Raw genomic sequence first — 22,066 nt, forward strand, 5'->3', positions numbered from 1 at the left:
CCTGACGAAGGCTGATATAAGCCGCAAGTAGTTGTATTATTCTCGTTAAAATCTTTATAAGTTATCTCGGTTTTTCAAGCCATTAAATCTATGTTTTAATACATATACTGTATATATAGTGACAAATTATACGACAGATTGTCTCCTTGTGAATAAGTGATCTTAATTTTTTTATTCATTTCGGCAGTAATATTTGTTGTATAATCAATTTTGTTTACTCTCTCCTTATATGGTATATTTTTAGAATCGTATCAAAACACCGACAACTTACATGGTACTATGTGAATAATATATCAGATTTTACTTAGTGTTTAAAAACATATCCTCTCTTTTATTTCCAGTAAGAATAATTACTTAGAATTAATTTCATTTATACCAGAATTCTCTGAAAAACGACTACCTCTTCATATAAGTGAAGACGAAGGAGAAGAAAAGAATCTGTACCCATCAGTCCTGTGTCATGCATTCACAATAGAAGTGTGACGAAATACAGTATTTTGTTCTGTATAGCCTATATTTACATTTAATACTGAGTTATAATATATATTTATGTTTTTCATTTTTAATTATTTTTAATAATTAATTTTTTAAAAAATGTCTTTCAGCTTGCAAACATCTGAACAACGGTCTATGTTGCTCGTGGGCCTAAGACACTTGGCCACTCCTGATAATTAGTGTTAAGAACCACGAGATGGCGGTAGTTGTCTCTTCCCAGACGCCAATTATTATTATTATTATTATTATTATTATTATTATTATTACGGGCGAGTCCAGGGAGTCCTTAGACTCATCGAGGGAGGCCCTAAACATCATGTCCACACAACTATACGACATTCTCACAGTATCTATCATACCTTGCCTTGAACTCACTCACCGTCATAGCACCCACAACAGACTCTGGCAGCTTATTCCACTCATTCACCACTCTAAAACTAAAGAGAACCCAGCTCTAACACCCCTGCTAACCACACTCCTGCCCAGCTTCCATAGGTGTCCCTTAGTTCTCCCACCACCAGTCTGATCTCAAAAATATCATATGAATTAATCCTATAGAAACCCTTTAGCAATTTGAATGTCTCAATCATATCTCCCCATTTTCCGCCAATCAGCTAATTTCTGCAATCCACAAATCTTCAACATGTTATCATATTGTTCATTACGTAGACCCGTTATCATCTTAGTCACTTGCCTCTGGATCCTCTCCACCTCACCCCATCAAGAAGGAACCGAGGTGACCAAATCTGGGCACAGTAGTCGAGATGAGGTCTTATCAAGGCTCGGTACAGAGGTACAATAACTTGCTTGTCTCTGCTCGTCAAGGTATTTTTCAACAACCAAGTGAGTTGATGAGCTGATTTAGCTACTTTTGCAGTGTGTCCCCTAAACTTCATCTCCTTATCCACCAACACTCCCAAGTCCCTGGCCTCATCAATTTCCTGGAGTATAGTTCCACCAATGTGGTATACTGCTGCTAATCTTTTCACCCCAAAATGTATAACCTTACATTTTGTTACATTAAATTGACATCCATTCTCCTTAGCCCAGAACCCCAATCTATCCAAGTCATCCTGCAAGATTTTGACATCTTCTGCATATCTCTATCGCCCTACACAACTTTTCATCATCATCGAACAAATGAACTGTCCTCTTAGATCCTTCCCTATATCGTTAATGAACAGATTAAACAGCAGTGGTCCAAGAACAGAACGCTGCGACGCACCACTAGTCACAGGCCGTCTTTTGGACTCTACTCCTGAATAAACTACACTTTGGTATCTCTCAAGAAGGCGACAACTTCTTAAAACGCATCATTACAGCAGATGAAGCTTGGTTGTATCACTATGACCCTACAATGAAACAACAAAGCAGTAAATGGAAGCATCCGTCTTCTCCTACCCCCAAGAAAGCAAAAACTGTAAAATCGGCTGGTAAAGTTATGACCATAATGTTTTTTGACTACGAAGGCATTGTTTATCAACACGCTGTTGAACCCGGAAATACTGTAAACGGCTCATACTATGCGGAATGTTTTACGGACAATGGTACAGCATGTCAAAAGGAAGCGTCCATTGCTGAAGAAAGGCCTCTTATTGCACCACGATAATGCAAGGCCACATATTGCTGGTTGTGTAGTAGACGGTTCGCAGAAGAAATAACCGTGCGAATCTAATCTCGCACTATGCGATTTCTGGCTGTTTCCTCAGCTCAAGAAACCACTAAGAGGCCGCCATTTCGAAAGCATGAGTAAAAGCTGCGGAGGCGGTTTTGAAAGAACTCTCAAAAAACGGACTTTCACATGTGTTTAAGAAGTGGACGCAACGTTGGGACAAATGCATCGCGTCTCACGGTAGTTACTTCAAAAAAGACCATGTAAATGATGACGATTAAAGGTCATCTGTTTTCTGTATAAATATAGTCATAACTTATTGAACAGCCTCCGTACTTAACAACAATTGGCCGGGAAAAGTGAAACTTTACGACACGTTTCTCCCGATAAGTGTCACAGACGTTGTCGCAGAAGATCAGTTAGAATCGGTGCCTTCTACTCCTTCAGACTTTGTAGAAGTGCGCGCACGCAAAAAGCGAAGAACAACAGAAGAACCGCACAAAGACAACGAAATGGAACAGGATGCTCAGGGTTCGGACGCTGCTGTTTCTCCCAAAGAAAAGGTGACTTTGATCATCCTTAGAGAAAAGCAGAGATGGGCAGCTTTAAGATCCACAGTGTCCAATCTGCACTTAAGCTTCATAAAGGTCAAAAACATGGATGAAGGCTGTATCTGTATGCCTTCATCCATGTGTTTGACTATAGAAGGTTGACCAAAGAACTGGACGATAGATGCATCCAGTGTCATACCTTTGCGATCAGCTCGGAAAAAAATTTAAAAGTGGTCCTCTGCGGTGTCTGAGAAGACATTTACACAGCAGAAATAGTTGCTGACCTTAATTTACAGAATCTCAGTCAAGTTCAGCAGAATGTTCAAAGCAGAAAAAAAGTCTCCCATGTCATTAGTCCTAATAGAGATTCATAAAATTTACAAAAATATCTGCAACTTAAAAACAGTGTGTGGGCTCCTCGTCACACCAGAACCACTCCGGAAAATATCATCTTCTGGGCAGTGCCACAGGTGCCAGAAGTTTGGCAATGCCCAGAGTCTATGTAGAGCGGAATATAGATGTTTGAAATGTGAGGCTAGCCACCCAACCAATACCTGCACAAAGCCGAAGACCACCTCGGCCAAATGTGCCAACTGTGGTGGCCCTCATCCTGCGAACTATAAAGGATGTACTCATCACCCAAAGAACAGACGGATGGAGGCAGTCAATCAACCCTCCTCCTACAATATAAGAACACCAGAAGCCCAGGCATCAAAACCAAAGACTCAGCGGCCACAGTCTGAGACCTCCAAAAATAGAGACAGCCAAAAGCAAACAAGAAGTTATGCCGATGTGACCCTTACAAATAGACCAATACCAGAACAGACTCGGCTAATAGCACATACAAATCTAACAGCTGTTATTACGGCCTCACTAACAAACTTGATAAAGATTTCAGCCTGTCAATCCCTATTGCAACCTCCTCTAAAAGAGATCTTCGTGAAACACAGGCCATCCTCACAGCTCTCATAAATGAATAGTAACAAACTCATTCCGGCATATCTTCAGATCGTTGCATGGAATGCAAATGGCCTCAAAAATAAAATTCTGGAACTCCGAGATTTCACATATAGGTATCAGCCAGATGTTATATTAATCAGTGAAACTCATTTAAAGCCCTCAGACAAGCCTAAAATAAGGGGTTATCCCCTATACAGAAATGATGGATTACTCTACAGAGGCGGCGGCACTGCCATCTTCATTAAAAATTACATTAAGCACCACTCTGTGAGCAACCCTTCAACCACTAACCTTGAGATCACAGGCGTGGAAGTAATCATCAGCTCTGCTAGCAGACTGAAAATCTACTCAGCTTACAACCCTCCACGAAAATCTTTACTACACTCTGACCTAAATGCCATCTTATGCGACAGAGAGCCCACCATTATAGTCGGGGATCTGAACTCCTAGCACCCTGCGTGGAATTGCACAATCATCAACAGGAATGGTTGCATCCTTTCCAATTACTTAGGATCAAGCAACGCTGTTGTGGCAGGCCTCACCGAACCAAATCATCTCAGTATGTTTGGCACTGTTGACATCCTGGATATAACTGTCCTGCAGGATATCAAACTTCAATACAGCATAATATCTATGGATGAATTATCATCCAATCACAACCCAATTCTACTACTGCTGGGAAAACAAGAATACCTCTCTCCTTCTCACTCCTGCATAGCTTGGGAAAGACTGTCAACAGTACTCAAGGATTATATTGGACCTGTTCCTCACATATGCACAAAAGAAGAAGTAGAAACTGCAATTACAAACTTCACACAACAAATTAATTTTGCTATAACGATAGCTGCCTCCTACAAATGTACCCGCAAGCCAGATCGTTTGCCTGAAGACATCATGAACTTGATCAGAGACAAAAAAAAGAGCTAGGAAAAGATTCTGTAACATGTGTGCACCACAAGATAGATCACCTTTGAACAGACTAAATGGGGCAGTAAGAGATGCACTCATAGCTCAGAGAGACCAAGTATGGGAAGCAAATTTAGCCTCTATTTCACCTACTGATCACTCCATCTGGGGATTACTGAGAAATATCGGAAACAGAGACAGATCCCTTTCCCCAATATTCTCTGACCAGAGCCTTGCTCACACAGATGTAGACAAGGCAGAAGTTATAGCAAACAATTTAGAAGAGCAATGCAAACCTTCATATGAAAACCTTGACTTTGATCACATATATAAGAATCACAGACAGGTCAGACACTCATTCAAACTTCCTGACATCAGCAATGACCATATTGCACCAACATCACCTGCTGAGATATATGACATTATTAAAAAATTAAAGAACAAAAAACTCCTGGGCCAGATAACATTACAAATCGGGTAATCAAACTTCTTCCCCGAAAAGCATTAGTGCACCTGACCATAATAATAAATGCAATCCTAAGTCTTCACTATTTTGCTTCCACCTGGAAACTGGTCGATGTAATTCCTATACATAAGCAGGGCAAGGATCCTCACCTGCCTCAAAATTAGCGTCCAATCAGTCTCATCTCCAACCTAGGTAAGATTGCGGAGAAGGCCATCCTCGCACGACTTCAAGCCTCAATAAATGAACTAGACATCCTTCCTAAAGAGCAGTTCGGTTTTCGGCAATACCACAGTACTACTCACCAATTCCACAGAATAGTGGAATACATTACGACCAGCTACAACTCTCGTCAATACACGGGAGGTGTTTTCCTCGACCTATCGAAAGCATTTGACAAAATATGGTATTTTGGATGGCTACATAAATTTAACTCAGCTGGTATCTCAATGAAATTGACACATTTAGTTAGATCATACCTGCAAAACATTACCATGCAAGTCAAGATCAACGGCACTTCCTCATCTCAGCGACCTATCTTGGCCGGAATGCCGCAGGGATCCCTACTGGCTCCATTGCTCTTCTCTGTATACATGTCTAATATCCCGCACAACCCATTGTCATCCATCATGGCATTGTATGCGGATGACACAGCATTATTAGTCAGATCTTTCCAACTACATTTCGTTACTAGAAAACTTTATGAAAACCTTCGAAAATTAGAAAGATGGTTCTCCAAATGGAGACTGCAAGTAAATCCCCTAAAACGTTTAGCTATTCTCTTAACAAAAAGGTCGATATCTCCTGTATGAGACATCTTATTATTCAACACCAAAATTCCCTGGCAGATGGAAACAAATTACTTAGGTGTCGTTCTCAACAAAAAATTAACTTTTATCCAACACATCAAGGCTACGTGTACAAAGGCATCTAAAGCCATCGCTCAGATCTACCTCCTAATAAACAGAAGCAGCAAGCTAAACGTTTGATCAGAATCAAAATGCTTTTATACCAGCTGACGATTCGTCCTATAGTTACTTATGCTTCTCCAGCCTGCAGCCACATCTCCACTACAAATATTATCAATTTGCAACGTGTTCAAAACAAATGCATGAGAATTATCCTAAACGCACCATTGTTCATCAGAAATCATCAACTTTACCGAGATACAAATATTCCTTATATCTTCTCCTTCCTACAAACTTTAGCTGCAAAGTTCTTCCTAAAGACGTCCACTTATCCCAATGAGCTACGTTCTGCAAGCTGTAGCCCGTGAGCCTACGGATACATTCAAACAAAAGACCAAAAGCCATTTTAACTTCCTTCAGTGATGCATAACATCCATCCCATTCAGGGCGAGCAAACTGCTCATAAAATTTTACCCTCACTGTGATCGTAGCAGACAACGGGGAATATGAAAAGCTTTTCGCTTTACCCCTTAAGTCATAAATATCAATTGTCAATTGTCCAATAATCTGGGTTGTTAACAACGGCTTCATTAAGTCATTCGGTTGATTCTTTTATGTTATTTTTATTCGTATATAAATATAAATTACTTGCACTTGCAACCGTATACACCAATTGTCTGTTTAAAGAAAGCAATATTATTATATGTTTTATCTCATTCCTGTAAATATACTTTGATAGATCTACACGTGTGATAATTAGTTGTATTTTTGGTTGCAAGGCTGTGTTGAGCAGATTATTTTTGTCAGTATTGGATTTTGACAAAAAAGCAGAGGTTTAGTATAAAACAAAGAGTAGAGAAATCTGATATTTCAGCATATAAAATATCGAAGAGGGAAAGGACAAACATGAACATTATTTTTCCTTAAAAACTGCAATTTGATTCAGGAAGTAACGTGGTGTGGAAAATGATGTTGATCTACAAGAAGATGTACTTACTAATGCTGTATTTTTTAAGCTATAAAACGAACGTTATAATTTCCTTACTGTAATTTACGGCAGTCACTTGCTTTTGCAGGATCTGAGGGATTATGGCCTTGTCCAGGCTACGTATGAACTAACATTACATGACCGACCCTGAAGACCACTAAACAAACAACAGAGTCAGTCCCGTTCCAAAAATCTCTCAAGAAAATCAATAGAAAGAATTTTAAAAATATAAAACATAGCAAGTGGCCTGTGTGATCCTGTTGAAATTATGTTTGCATCAATAGTGTTAGGTTGCCCGAAGAAAGGTCGTTCAAAGTTCAATTCTAGTAGCCGATTAGAGGAATGTTTTCTAAGCCGCTCCCGACCGGTTCACATTCATTACATGGCATGTTTCAATTCTTGGTAGTCTTTTATTTTAAGTTAGCCTTTGTAATGTCATAATAACATCGAGAATTTCAAATGCAATAAAAGAACACTTATTTCGTAATTGAAAAATTGGACAATAGTTTTTAGTTAGATACTGTGTTTCGGTGCAACATATGGTTTTGCTTAAGTCTATACAGCGTAGTTTTGGTGAGAAGGGACATGCGATTTATTAGTTAGCGCCGTTTTTATCCATCTGTCTCTAATTGCACTATTTGCTGAGAATGATACAGACTGCAAAAGCCCTCTGTACAGTACCTTATTCAGTGATACAGTAAAACTAAATTCGATACTTATAACTACTTGCGCGATACGGGCAGACACAAATTTAACGAAGATAAAATTTGATTTTTAAGTCCCGCGGTGAAAAATATGAAAAAAAAAATAAAAAAATAAGAATAAAGAGTTACTAGAAATTTTAGACCGCGTTATATCGAAACTGCGTTGTATAAGTACCGCGTTATACGAGGTTTACCTGTATTTGTTTTTCGAAATTTATGCTTGACTAAGAATGCTTTATTATTAATGTCTCTTTATAGCTCATAGTCGTTATATACAGATGGTATCAGGTATTTGGAATTTTCCTTAAGATTTGGACATCTGATTTAGTTTTAGGTTAACGTATACAATTTGTGTATTAAATTTATGTAAAATAAGAAATTATATGCTAAATGCCATTTCACAAGATTATTATTTCGTTGTTACGCAGCGTGACTGAATTAATCAAATTCAGTTTAATTTGAATTAACGAAACTTGAATTAATCAAATTCAAGTTTCGTAGGGTGCAGCAGGTAATAAATAGGATGGTTATGGATTTTTGTAGGAACAATCCATTGGCACCTATTTGTGTCAGCTGTATGCTTCCTGTCATTACGCTTTTACAGGTAATAGCCTCAGCATTAATAGCTTAGATTAAGGCCACGAAATATCTTAATATATTAAAAAAAAAAAAGAATATCAGAATTAGTTATGAAACGCATTTCTGTTATTTTCTTTCGTTTTTTCCCTTCAATCATCCCATGCTGTACTCTAATCTCAACGCTAGATGGCAGGACCTGATGGCACGATCTTATGATTGTCATGAAATTGATTTAAAATTTGATTGCACAATATCCTCGATATGCTATAACGGGGAAAATGTAGCAAATTTTAAGCAGTATTGTAATTAGTTTACACATTTACACAGAGAATACACGCGCTTTACAGATTACAATACTATTAGTGATCAGTAGATGGCGTAGTGTACGGATGGTGACTTGTGTAGTGCATTGATTAAATGGAAGATTGAGTAATACGGAGGATTGGTTCGATTAAATGTGTTAAACAAACGAAAACTCAACAGGCTGGGTAGAATTTTTGATTTTCTAACACATTTTGTAACACATACAAAACCACTAAAAAAAAAAAAAAAATCTGATTGTTTTAAAAGTACCTAAAAGAGATGGTCTACCACTTCATAGACGTTGTCATTGCGTTTTTTTTCTTCATTAAACGAAAATATATGAAAAAAATTATTTATGCTATAAATGTATAAATATATTATTGCATAACTAAATCACTACATACATGAATTCATACTACTAACGCATGCATTTTTTTAGAACCATGGCAACTGACGTAGGGCTTGTGATACTGTAAGGTCTGTCCCGATAATAGCATAGTTTGTTTTGTAAACGTCACCATGCAATTAAGCGTTACGGTCTGCAGTGCGAATAGGCTGAGTTCAAATGTGTAAGGCGTTTATTTTCATACAATTTTCGTTGTTCATTGCAATGTCTTACGAAACTTAATCACCAATAATAAGCTGTCACAATTGTCATGTGATTTGTAGATACCGTTTTTTTTTGTTGTTGGCAAACTGCCAGTTGTCATGAATGACAAACTAATTTTACTTGTCTTTTGATAGTCCCGGAAGAAGATCGGCAGTTATTAACAGTGCCAGTCGTTTACCACCAAACGGTAGGTTTTCAACTTTGTTGTCTATTACTTGACAAAAGTACTCCTTTTTGATATTTCAGTTGATGATATAAAAAGAAATTCTTGTCCAAAACCTGATGATAATAATAAATTGATTAGTAATCTTTCATTTCTTTAACTTCTAACGTCAACGAATAAATGTAGGCAAAAGGAAAATAAATCAGTAATTAAAAAGGAAAAAACAAATCAAGTAAATAAATATATCGTATATAGGATACCATGTAGGATATATTTATTTACTTTTTCTAAATAATTTCTTACACAATATAAGATTCTGAACTGCAAAAATTGCTAACAGTGTACATCTGCCTAAACAATTATTATTTTTTTTTGGCGGAGGGGGGGGGGGGAGTAAGTGGTGTCATTTTTTTATTTGTCGTTTATAGTTTCATGCAAACTATTGCACATGTCATTGATAAGGGATATTTTTAAAGAAGCCGATAAATTCCGTTGTAAATATGAAAAAAATATTAAAAAAAAGTTTTATATGCAATTTATATAATATTGTAACAATTCACTACGTCACGCTATTAATTTTATATTTTTATTTTATTTTTGATTTAATCGAACATTAATAAAATCTCGGATTCATATTGGCAAATTTCTCAAACCTGTGTAGCTCAGTGGATGTGGCGTTTGCAGACCACGGCGCTTGGCCGCACGAAAGAAAACTTGGTTTCGAGTCTAGTCGACGACTAGAGGAAATTTTTCTAAGCCTTTTTTCTACCGGTCCCCGAGTTAGTCGATCTCTGGCACGGGCAAGAGGATTTTTCCTCTCAGAAACTCGGGTTTTTCGTCCCATAAACTCAAGAAAATCGACCGTAGAACCCACATTATTTCAGACATTAAATATATTGTGTTAGGGTTAGGAATCACGAGATGGCGGCACATTTGAGCCGTCTCTCTTCACTGTGTACCGCTTAATTAGTGATATCCTTGCACCATCTATCTCTGATTGGTACCAGTGAAGACTGAACTGCCCACTCATTCTCCAAAAGTTAGATAGGGCTAAATGGCCTCGCCTACTCCCGTATACGGGAATAAAAAGGCGTTAGCTGATTTTTTTTTTAAATTTCTCAAACGAAAATATAACTTACGCTATATATTGCCAAAAAAGGACTCTATGGTGAACTGTTATGATAGTCTACAATAATGCTATTGCTAAGTTCACTTTTTTATGATTATTTTTAGTTATTTCTTTGCTTGTTTCACTTCTTGCCTCACGCGAGTGTTTCTCGTGAAGAGTAATAACAGAAATCGGTTCGTTAATAATATACAAAGACAGAGTGTGATAATAAGATTTATATATTTCTCTTTTTTTTTATTTGCAGGAATATCAACTTGTGTTCAGATATCAAACATGATGAATATAAAGCCCCATATCAAATACTGCTTACCTGCTCTTATTATGACTGCTGTCATATTTATGCCAGTTGCTTCTCAGGATACTGACACACCACCAGAGGACCTAATTATCTACACTACCAAAGGTCCCGTAAAAGGAAAAACCATCTCAACACCAGGTGGAAAATCAGTAGATGCTTTCCTGGGTATACCGTACGCTCGTCCACCAATTGGAAAATTACGTTTTCGTCCACCAGTACCCCCTGAATCCTGGACAGAAGTGATTGATGTCACCGAAATACCAAATGGTTGTATGCAAGTGGTGTTTAGAACAAACGATAGTTCTCTCAAAGATATGGAAGACTTTATGGATATTAAAGACCCGACTGAAGACTGTCTGAAATTAAATGTCTGGACACCTCGACCCAGACCAGAAAAGACTGCAGTTATGATATGGTTTTACGGAGGAGGATTTTCTGCTGGATCAACGGATATGTTTCATAACGATCCTAAGGTTCTAGCTTCAGAGGAAGGAGTGATTGTAGTTTCCATGAATTACAGGGTTTCATCATTGGGATTTCTCTACTTGGGAATACCAGGGGCACCAGGAAATGCAGGATTATTTGATCAACTGTTGGCTATTCGATGGGTTCGTGAAAACATTGCCAATTTTGGCGGCGATGTCGACAGAATAACGCTATTTGGAGTGAGTGCGGGATCTGTAAGTGTTAACTTACATCTTTTGTCTCCACTCAGTAGAAACCTGTTCAATCGATCCATAATGCAGAGTGGAATTGCACAGGCAAGTTGGTCGCACAGCAAAGCAAAGGCCATTGATAATAGCTTGAAACTGGCAAAACATTTAAACTGTCCTCACGATTCCAATGACCTCGATGCTGTCTTAGAGTGTTTACTAGAAAAAGATGCTAAAGTTATGGTCAACCTAAACATTCTCGAGTACTCATTTTTAGGGTTTCCTTTTGGTCCGGTGGTGGATGGGGTTTTTATTGAAGAGGACCCAGAGCTGTCCATACAAAAGATGAATTTTCAGAACACAAGTATTCTTCTTGGAACCACTTTGAATGAATCAACTGTCCAACTCTTAGTTTACTTGCCAGATATCTTCACACCAATTGACAATCTTAATATCAGCCGTGAAGATTTTTTAATTTCTTTGAACACATTGTCTCCATATAAGGAAGAAATAGTTAAGAAATCCATAGTTTATGAATATACTGATTGGTTGAATTTTGATTACGTATCTAGCGCAGATCAGATGGTTTCCGATTTCTATTTCGTGTGTCCTGCAAACGATTTGGCTACAACGTATAGCACCGCAGGGAATGATGTTTATCTGTATCAGTTCGCTTTTCCGCAAGCAGACCTTTATGGTTATAAGCTTTTCAAGTGGATGGGTGTCATTCATGGTGCTGAAACTGGTTATGTGCTGGGTTTATACTTAACGCCACGTTTTAATAATTCTTCGTCAGAACAAATTGAAATTTCAAGACGAATGATGCAATGGTGGGCAAACTTTGCTAGAACTGGGTAAGTCCAATGTAAAATCAGTTATTTTTTATTATTTGTTTTTTTAATATTATTATGTTATTACGTATTATTAATTAATAATAAACTATTTGAGTAGCATATTAAAGTTTATGTTTCAGCAATAAATACGTACATATATACAACTAAGAAACAGACACAGATTGGAAGCAGCAGAGATGAAGTTTCTAAGACCTCTCCTGGGAATCACTAAATTAGATAAAAAGAAAAACACGGAAATAAGAGAACGATTAGATATAAAGAACATCCTACAAGAAATAGAAGAATATCAGCAAAATTGGCTACACCACATAGAAAGGATGGATAACAATAGGATTCCCAAAGTAGAATATAAATATAAACCTACAGGAAGAAGAGAGCACGGTCATCCAAGACTAAGATGGAAAGACCAACTTCATCTGTAGAGCAGGAACAGGACATAAAAAGCCTATACCTGAATTGCTCAGACGACGACGATATATGCAAATAGAATTATAATCTGTTGATTGGCAATGTAAGGAACCTTGTTTTAAGAAATTATTAAACAACTGTTTGTTTGCAATCCTAAGAATTTTATTATTATTATTATTATTATTATTATTATTGGCATCCCCCTACAGCTTAACGACATTCAGACCGTAAATCGGGTTCCTAGGAAGAACAAAAAACAAGGCTTGCCACGACCTGCACCAGTCATAGTTTTCGTCTTACAAGCAAGTCCACAAAAGACAATCTCATAAAAGCCAGCAGACAGAAAAACCCAGTTGCCAAGGACTTGAACTCATTGCAAGACAACACACTAATCTTCTTATCCAAATATTTAACACCATTCAACCAGAATCTGTTGTACCAAGCAAAAAAAGCAAAAACAAAAAAAAAAATACCAATTTTTGTCAATCAGAGATGCCAAGATATTCTTGAAGGAAGTCACAAACTTCTTCAAAACCTATAAAAATTAAAAGCTCAGAAGACATAGAAAGGCTGCCGCAGCGAAAAAAAAGTCTCCTAATTAGTTCAAAAAGAAGACCACAATAAAAATGAATGTGAACCACCAAGACAGATGCAATAACACCAGAACATACCGGCAATTTCACTTTGATTAGACCGTTCTGATCATTCATTTGACCTCCCAAACATCAGCCTACTTCCAACTCATCAATCAAATCAATAATAATAATAAAATAATACATAAATCTAACCGGCGTCATCCTCAGATAAGCTCATTAAAAAGCTTCCAGGATGCAAGCTGAGACATTACATCTCAACTGAGATCAACAGAAAGGAAAAAAAAATATTACATGATATACCTCCAGGGAGTCCAAAGATTCATCGAAGGAGGGCACCTACTCTACAACTCTCTGTCTCCACTTCAATCCGCCAACTACAACGAACCGCCCACCACTACCACCACTAGCATTTTCACAGACAATCACAAACATCCATGCCCACAGCCTCGGTTCGAATCCCGTGGTTACGCGATACGCTAACCGCTCAACATATAATATTTTGGTTAGCTTATTCGCTCACATATAATTTAAAATTTTTAATTAAAATTTAAAAGATATTAGAATTTATTTGAGAGTATTCGCTCAAAAATCAACATATAATACGAATAATAGGAATTTATTAAAGAAAATGAAATATCTGTAGAAATGCAGTCTTTTTTTTTTTTCCCTGCAAGGAATCCAAACTTATCTCCAGATGGTTCAGAAGTTCCGGAGAAATGGCCACGTTATACTACTCAAGACAAAGAATATCTGGTTATTAATAGTACAAGCACACTAGGTCGTGGTTATAGGGAGAGAAAATGTGTTTACTGGAAAGATTACATCCCTTCTTTGCTAAAAACGATAAGTGAGTAAATCATTTTGTAATTTCTTTAACAATATCTTCCAAGTAAGAGCGCTTATCGTATTGCATCATAAATTCTTTCACAGTCTTTGCAGCTGAGCATTATTTTTGGTAGGGGAAGAGATGCTGATAATTCCTTCGTTACATTAGCGTACTCCTATAGAAGTACATTAAGGAAACTAAGGAAACATTCACTCCTCAGTAACATTAGTTTTTATTACAATCGTGTTCTGCTGTGCTCTGCTTGCTTCTAATATGAAAAACTATCCAGGAAGATGAATTATTAATAAAATAAAAGGTAAATATGAGGTCAAACATTCGCATGTTTTCTCTTTTGTAAATGTGTTTTTTTTTCGTTAAGCATTTACAAAGCCCTTTGGAGCTATATATAAATTTTCTTAGGTTCTATCAGACCCTTTGTAAGTTCCTATTAAGCTCTCTTGTTTCAATACAGAGGAATTTTCCAGCATGATAGATATGTCTATGAGGAAAAAAAAAGAAAACAAAAAGAAAGAAAGGAAGAAATCTTGCTATGTTTTGTATATTTGTATTTAAAAATGCTTTATCTGTTTTCATTTCAAAACTTTTAAGTCTGAAATCCAATTATTTTTTCTTACAGATACTTCTGACACTTTTGAGAAGAAGCAATAAAAAATAATAAAACGCTATCCAATCAAAGAGCAATATACGGTAAATACTGGGCATGTCGGTAACAAATTTCACGCTAAATGTTTGTAATCAGTAACCAATCTACTACAGTAGGCATATTTCTTCAAAAGATGGAAAAGTGCTCTTATCAACGCCTTTCCCCCAAAATTTCTCTTTTGGTTTGTTTCGCTCCAGGCATTGCACATCCAGCATCTGATTAGTTTCAACAACTTGGAAACTCTACCGCAGGTATTGAGCCGCGTTTAATATTCTTAAACAGCCTTTAAATTAATTCTGTTGAACAGAAACAGCAGAACTGATTTATTCCACTTCTTGCAGGCTCCAGATCTGTGTCCCGTATAGAAGTTTCCAAATGAAAACTTACTGTTCAGCTAAATTTGCATCTATTATTTTGCCAATTTCTCCGAAGCCTATTAAAATACGAGAAAGATCTAGAAGAATTTTTTTCGCTGTTTTTCAGAAACAATAATCTGAAGTTGAAGACTATGTAATAAATATTCAATCTGGTCTTTAAGGAAATAGTATTCTGTTCGAATTATTTCTTGAAAACGTATAATGTCATTGGTTGTTATCTTTAATCATCTTGGTTTTGAAGTTACTGGGCTTCAGTAACTCCACAGTTCTATTTCTCGGGGATATCAGTATCAAAGTCCACATATGATTCTGGTTATATTCCACAATGTTTGGTTTTAAGACACTTTACATCTTCTTTCATATTTATACTTGATCTTTTCAGTTTTTAATATTAATTAAGGGAGTGTCGAAACCCAAAGTTATCCAATAAGTCAAGAATGGAACAGTAATTTTTAATCTTGTGTACGAATAAATTGTACAATATAAATTTGTAATAAATTATTTTTTTTAGAAGAATAGTAAAATGGTGCACATTTATTAGGATTGCATTATCATGTAACATCTATCAGGTTTCGATATAGTCAACCATTAAATTATACTTGAACTGCTTTAATTTAGAAATATTTTTATTTACATACTTAAAGAACTAGAAAAGATCACGGATGAAACATGCTGATGTGCAAGACAGAAACACTTGGTAATTACAATAATAGAACACTAAATACTCGTAAAATTGAATTATTTTGTTAGTGTACTACGACACAAGTATTCTGTCACAATCTCCTTATTACAAGAATAGTATAAGCGTTACATTAATCAAAACAACTCTTACCATTTTTCAGCAATTATTTGCTGCAATATTATATAAAGCATTAAATATTACGCTCTCACTTTCGGTGTATATCAAAATTGGTTAAATGCGCCCTCTGGTTTAAATTATTCAGTCAAAGTGTAAAAATAAACGTAACAAATATAAGTAAATAATAAATTCATAGAAGCGTAGTTGTTCGTCTGTTCAAAACTAGCAAATGACGCCATACAATGACGAGTAGCTTTTTTCTTTATGTTTAGATAATAAAAGAAATGTTTCATTTTTAAAATACGAGAATTGGAAATTTCTACCAACAAGTAAGTCGATTAAACGAAAACGCCAACGAGTAAGTTTTAAGCTAACTGTTGTTTTATAACTCCTGATAAAGATAAAAATTCACTGTACAAAGTTATTATACACAAAAGGATATAAATGTACTGTATTTGCATGTTATTCTTTTGCATTCACTTCTGACAAAACAACAGCAAAATAAATAAATAACATAAAAATAGAAGAATACAGCAGATTAGTTGTAATTTTCTTTCTCTATAAATTGCTATGGTTTCAATGTATCTATGAAAATTAAAATCTACACTTAACAAGAATTCAAGTTTAGTATCCCCCCCCCCCCTCTTTAGTAGTTAACTGAAGACTATATGTCTGTAAATGGTAATTGAATATTTCATTATTCTAGAAACGAATTTCTTCCTAAAACTCGAACAATATCAATTTAATTATAAATGAAATATCAAATTTGTTGATGATTTCGAAAAAAAAAAAAATAAACGTAAAAGTTAATGATGTTTGAAGAACTTTATCAAAATATTTGAGGTTTTCTTAGAATCTAATTGGAATTTTTGAAAGGAAGCTTCATTGCACAACGTTGTGATGTGCAATGTAGATGGTAATTCTGGCATCGGTAGATGGCTGCTAAATATTCCGAGTAAATGAAAGAAGTTAATAATAAAGATTAACTAATTAATTAATTAACTCTGAAGATTGGTCTACCAGAAGTGTAACGTTGTCTATGATTAAGTTTAAAGTAAAGCCTTTATATTAAAGTATTTCGCAAGGTTGAGCAGCGAGTCACCCAGTCAGTGTAAAATGACCTACTAGGAAGTCAATCTATGAACAATATGATTTTGGAATTTATTGCTGACCTGGTTGACCGAGAGATTATCCGTTATTTAACCAACAGGCTGTGGGTTCGGATTCCCCTGTGGGCATGGAATTTATGATTGTCATTAGGTAGGAAGTGAATTTCATCGTCAGAGTGAAACCACGGGATCCGTTTATTGGAGATCTGAAGGAGATTGAAGAATTTCAATGTTTGGCCTCGAGAGAAGGGTTTCTTAGAATATGTAAAAAATAAATAAAAATACAAAAAGGTTTACAACATTTGTAAGCATGGTATACTCTGTTTCTAAGTTATATTACTACCAAGGATTTATCTCTAACTTCAAGGTCTGTTACGAAACCTGAAATACGTTTTGTCAGCTTATAAAAACGTTGACTGAAAGAAAAAAAGTCAGAGACTTCAAGAAACTGTTAAGGAAAAAAAATTCAAGAAACCATCGTAATTATTTGGACAGTTGACCTGTGACAACATCAGGTTAATGTGTTTGAGTTGTTGCTGCCTCTAGAAAATTATTCCAATTTGTAGTGAAAGACACTGTGATGTGATTCATTTCCAGATGATGATGATGGCAGGTTTTTCTATTCTCACTCAATCTCCATTTTGCTGTGATTTTTGTTTTGTCATTCTTCCCTTTTTCCGCCAACAGGCACATACCGAATAGTTTCTGGCAAGTCATTTTGAGTACCAGTACACTACAACAGAAAGGTGCCTGCGTAGATCTATGGGGATGATGTTAACTTCCATAGCTGTAGATTGTCCGGAAAAAAAACAAACAAACAAAAAATACCATTTTAGGTTTGATTCTAGGTGATGACTGGAAGAAGTAATTTAAGGCCTTTCTCGGGCTGAATCCTGCCTTAGTTGATCTATGGTATTGAAAAGCAGGATTTACCTTTCTGTACCTCAGATTTTTTTTTTCCACAGCCCAAAAATCGAAGAACTATTTCAGACATGGTATATATCTATCACAGTTTGGGGAGACGCGATGGCTACATTTGTTATCCATAATCCCTCCCCTAAATGTCTTGATTCATTGACAGGTTCGAGCTCACTATCATTGAAAACTGAAGGGTGAGACCGACTGTCCACAGGCGCCACCATTCAGCCACAATACTGTGTAAAGAAGCTACTCTGAATCTCTTTGGGAATAAAATGCTTAAAACGATTTATGTTATTATTTACACTACTCACACAATTCATGTTTTATGATAAGGCAGTCTACTGTTTTATGAACAGAGGTTTTATCTTTATGTATTGAACATGTTTGTAATTCTAGAGAATCTAGAATAAAGGAATTTGTATAATTCTTTAGGATATTCTAGTTACGGATTAAACAGACTTTCTTGACATTAGAAAACACTGCATAATCACTAACATAGAAACCGACCAACATCATATTTAAAACCTGAAACTGTAATAAAAAGTCCAGCATGGTAGTGGTAGAAAAAGAAAATGATGCAATACATTCTTTCCCTGATAATATCAAGTGACCGAGAAACTGCAACTTCTTAGTTGAGTGCTACATGTCTAGTCATGTACAACATAGTATCGCTTACTTTTTGCATAATTCTGTATACACACACCAGGACCGGTCCAAGGGTATCTGATGCCCCTAGGTAAAGAAAATTTAGGTGCTCCTATACATTCTCTCTCTATATATATATTTTGTCATACTCACACAAGCACACGTACACATATGGATATTTATAAAATTAATATCATTTCCCGCTCATCTTGGGACAGATGCCGGAAGTAGGAGTAATCTCAAAACTTGAGGTCAAGTATACAAAGAGCAGGGGAGTGGAAGAAATCGAGAAAGGCGAAAATGATGTAGGATCATCAGCAAGCACCAGGACAGCTTGACGTATTTCAGCTTTTTATTATTAATCAAGGTTTTGCTAATTTGTTTAGAAATGTTGTAATTTTTTGCCGAACTATGTAGCAACATCTGGCGCCCCAAAGTCTTAACGCCCCTAGACCATTGCCGAGGTTCGCCTAATGATAAAACCGGCCTGACACACACACACACACACACACACACACACACACAGTGTGTGTGTGTGTGTCAGGCGGTTCATATTTCTATTTCAATTCTTTGTGTGTGGGTGGGTGGGTGGGTGGGTGGGTGTATCGGTGCCATCAGGATAAGAATTTGTTACATTTCAAACATTGAACATGAAATACTGTGCTGACTATTGTCTTAGACGTAGTTTTATATGTGGTTTGCTAATAATTTCTGCAGAGCTTTGATGTATTCTAAGCCGTGGGTTTTCAGAGAATTTTTCACGATTTGTTAAAAAAAAAGTGGAATTTCGGCTGTGTTTTGAGACTTTAGGTCTGATTTGTAGGATAAACTTGCTAGGTGTTGTAATAACATAGTCGACCGAAATGAGGGCGAGAACACTGTAGTACACGTGATTACTGAACCTCGTGGTTCAGTAATCACGTGTTTATGATCTGTTAACGGAAACATTAAATCTCGAATTACCATTTGTGAGATAACTTCGATTTTTATCGTAACATGTTCAAAGAAATGTTATCTTCCTCTTAGGAACGTTGCTCCTCAATCATTTTTGCTTTTAGATAATATTCATTTTTCTTAGAAAGAGATAAATCTATTACGTAATACAGATTATAAATACTGTATTCTGAAGTGGCGACATTCTTACATCATCTATATACAGGAGCGCCACCTACCAAGTGTTATTATTATTATTATTATTTTAATAATATTACGGAGAATTTTCAAACTGGAAGTCTTGCCGGTTACTCGATAATTTCAATGCAATCTGTCCGATTAGTAAAATTTTCCCTATTGTGCAGTCGTATCTTCTCTCCCTTGTCTTCACTCTCACTTTTTGTGCCTTTCTAAATACAATAGAATGAAAATCAGATGTCGTTTCTAGAAAACAGAAAAGAACTTCCTCAAATTAATCCAGATAAATAATTTGGATACGTACCAACAAACGAAGCTTAAATTTAAATGCAAATAAAGAGTTCATAGCAATTTTGCAAACTACATTCACTTTTGTTACGTAATCCTACTTCGGATTTCAATTAGTCGACCTTTCCAAAATGTCAATTCACGATTCTTTTTGCTACAAAGATAGCTCAAAATATTTTTTTTAAAAAAAAAACATAAGGTAGAAATTAAGTAATAAGGAATCACTTGTTTTTATTCTTTGCTGTCTTAAAGTTTCTTTCTCCCATATTGTGTGTTTCTATCGTTCTCAGACTTCATCAAACTACTCAGAGATTTGTGTATTTATCAAGGAGAGATCTATTGACGTCAGAGTCTTCCAAATTGAGATTATTCTCCCTTATTAGGAACTTTAAATTCGCGAGAGTCGATATAGTTCAATTCCACCGCTTTGAATTAGTTTCGATAGAAGAAATATCAAATCATAGGAGAAAGGTTCCATTTACAAAAGAAAAAAAAAACAAAAAAAAAAATCGGATTTCTAACACTAAAACTCCAGTAAAAAGAATTCAGATTGCATGGAAGCCAGCTGCATATTTATTTTCATTTCCCTTTGAAATGACGCTATAAGATATTTTAAATATGGAATGTTAAAAAACCGAATTATACAGGTGAAATATATTCAGATAGTACTTCCGCTATCCGATCAATCAACTGTGGGTTCGAATAGCACTTGAGTTGAGTCTCTGTTTCTCGTGCTATTTTTTGAAATCCTTGGTTGTAATATCCGGAATGATGAATACTGGTTAATAGTAAGCAATAATTTTAATGCAATGCTCTTCAAAACTTCTACAAAATATTATGGCTGTTTGATATCACATGCCCTTGACTTTTTCAGCACAACTGTCACACATCATGCACACCAGGAATAATCTAAGGAAAAAAGATATGGAATCGATTGGCCAGTACAGAGACTCAACTCAATAGAAACACCTTGAGAATGAATTGGAATGTATGTCGAAAGCCACACCTGTATAATCAATGGTGTTATGTGTTCCGATGGTCATGCTGAAAGAAGATGAATGATTTAAAACTAGCTGATGGGTAGAAATAACGTTAAGGACCAAAGAAGGTCTCACACGTTATTGAAGTGTATGCACTAAGGTCTCTCTGAAATATATTGCTGCACCAATTTTTTTTTCAAAATAATGCATTTTTTATAATGCATTTTTATATTATACGTGAAATCAGTTCATTTGCATTTCCTATGTGCAACTATTTCTATGCATCTAGTGAAAATTTGATTTGCGTAAGAAAGTCCAATCTATGAACAAAAAAGCAATCGTATGAAGAATAGCTACCGACTCATGAGACTAAAAATTATGACCACCTTCCTAGTAACATGTTGGGCCTTCTTTGGGTGAAATAACTGGTTGTATCTGTCTTGCCATTAACTCCACTACACGATTGAAGGTATTCTAAGATATTCTGGTTCAAATAGACACAATAATATCACGGAAATTAACGACAGAGCCAGACAATAGAGTTGACTATAGGATGCTGCGTTCTACGTGATTTAAAACAAATGTTCGTTGGGATTCAAATCAGGAAAACTACGCGGACTGAGAATTCTGCCAAATGCTTGGATTTGCTATTCGAACCATGCTTGCACAATTCGAAAGTTCACACACTGGGAGAGCCGAGATCCATAAGGAAACAGTGTCACGATCTACGGCAATAGCTATTCTGAACCAATTCTCAGACGAAAATGTTTAATGGGGATGAGAGAACCAAGTGATGTTATTATTATTATTATTATTATTATTATTATTATTATTATTATTATTATTATTATTATTACGGACGACTCCAGGGAGTCCTTAGACTCATCGAGGGAGGCCCTAAACATCATGTCCACCCAACTATACGACATTCTCACAGTATCTATCATGCCTTGAACTCACTCACCGTCCTAGAACAGACTCTGGCAGGTTATTCCACTCATTTACCACTCTAAAAGTAAAGAACCCATCTCTAACACCCTTGCTAACCACACTCTTACCCAGCTTCCATAGGTGTCCCCCTAGTTCTCCTACTATCAGTCCCGATCTCAAAAATATCCTCTGAGTTAATCCTGTAGAAACCCTTTA

The 22,066-nt window shown here is 36.1% G+C and overlaps 2 protein-coding genes across 5 annotated transcripts in view; one reads left to right on the top strand and one right to left on the bottom strand.

Moving 5' to 3' along the window:
• Positions 1-22,066, bottom strand: part of LOC150093317 (acetylcholinesterase-like) — an 84,779-nt gene that overhangs the window by 21,475 nt on the left and 41,238 nt on the right. The gene's annotated exons all lie outside the window — the stretch shown is intronic.
• Positions 9,029-22,066, top strand: part of LOC150093318 (uncharacterized) — a 31,767-nt gene continuing 18,729 nt past the window's right edge. The window contains exons 1-4 of the mRNA XM_090413337.1: positions 9,029-9,038; positions 9,214-9,266; positions 10,616-12,176; positions 13,855-14,027. Coding sequence (XP_090269463.1) covers positions 10,645-12,176; positions 13,855-14,027 — 1,705 coding nt within the window. The 5' untranslated portion in view covers positions 9,029-9,038; positions 9,214-9,266; positions 10,616-10,644. The remainder of the gene's footprint in view (positions 9,039-9,213; positions 9,267-10,615; positions 12,177-13,854; positions 14,028-22,066) is intronic.

This window comes from Typopeltis vanoorti, chromosome 24 (genome assembly GCF_054136105.1).
Source record: "Typopeltis vanoorti isolate ZY-2024b chromosome 24, IOZ_Tvanoo_1.0, whole genome shotgun sequence".
In the NCBI taxonomy this organism is placed as follows: domain Eukaryota; kingdom Metazoa; phylum Arthropoda; class Arachnida; order Uropygi; family Thelyphonidae; genus Typopeltis; species Typopeltis vanoorti.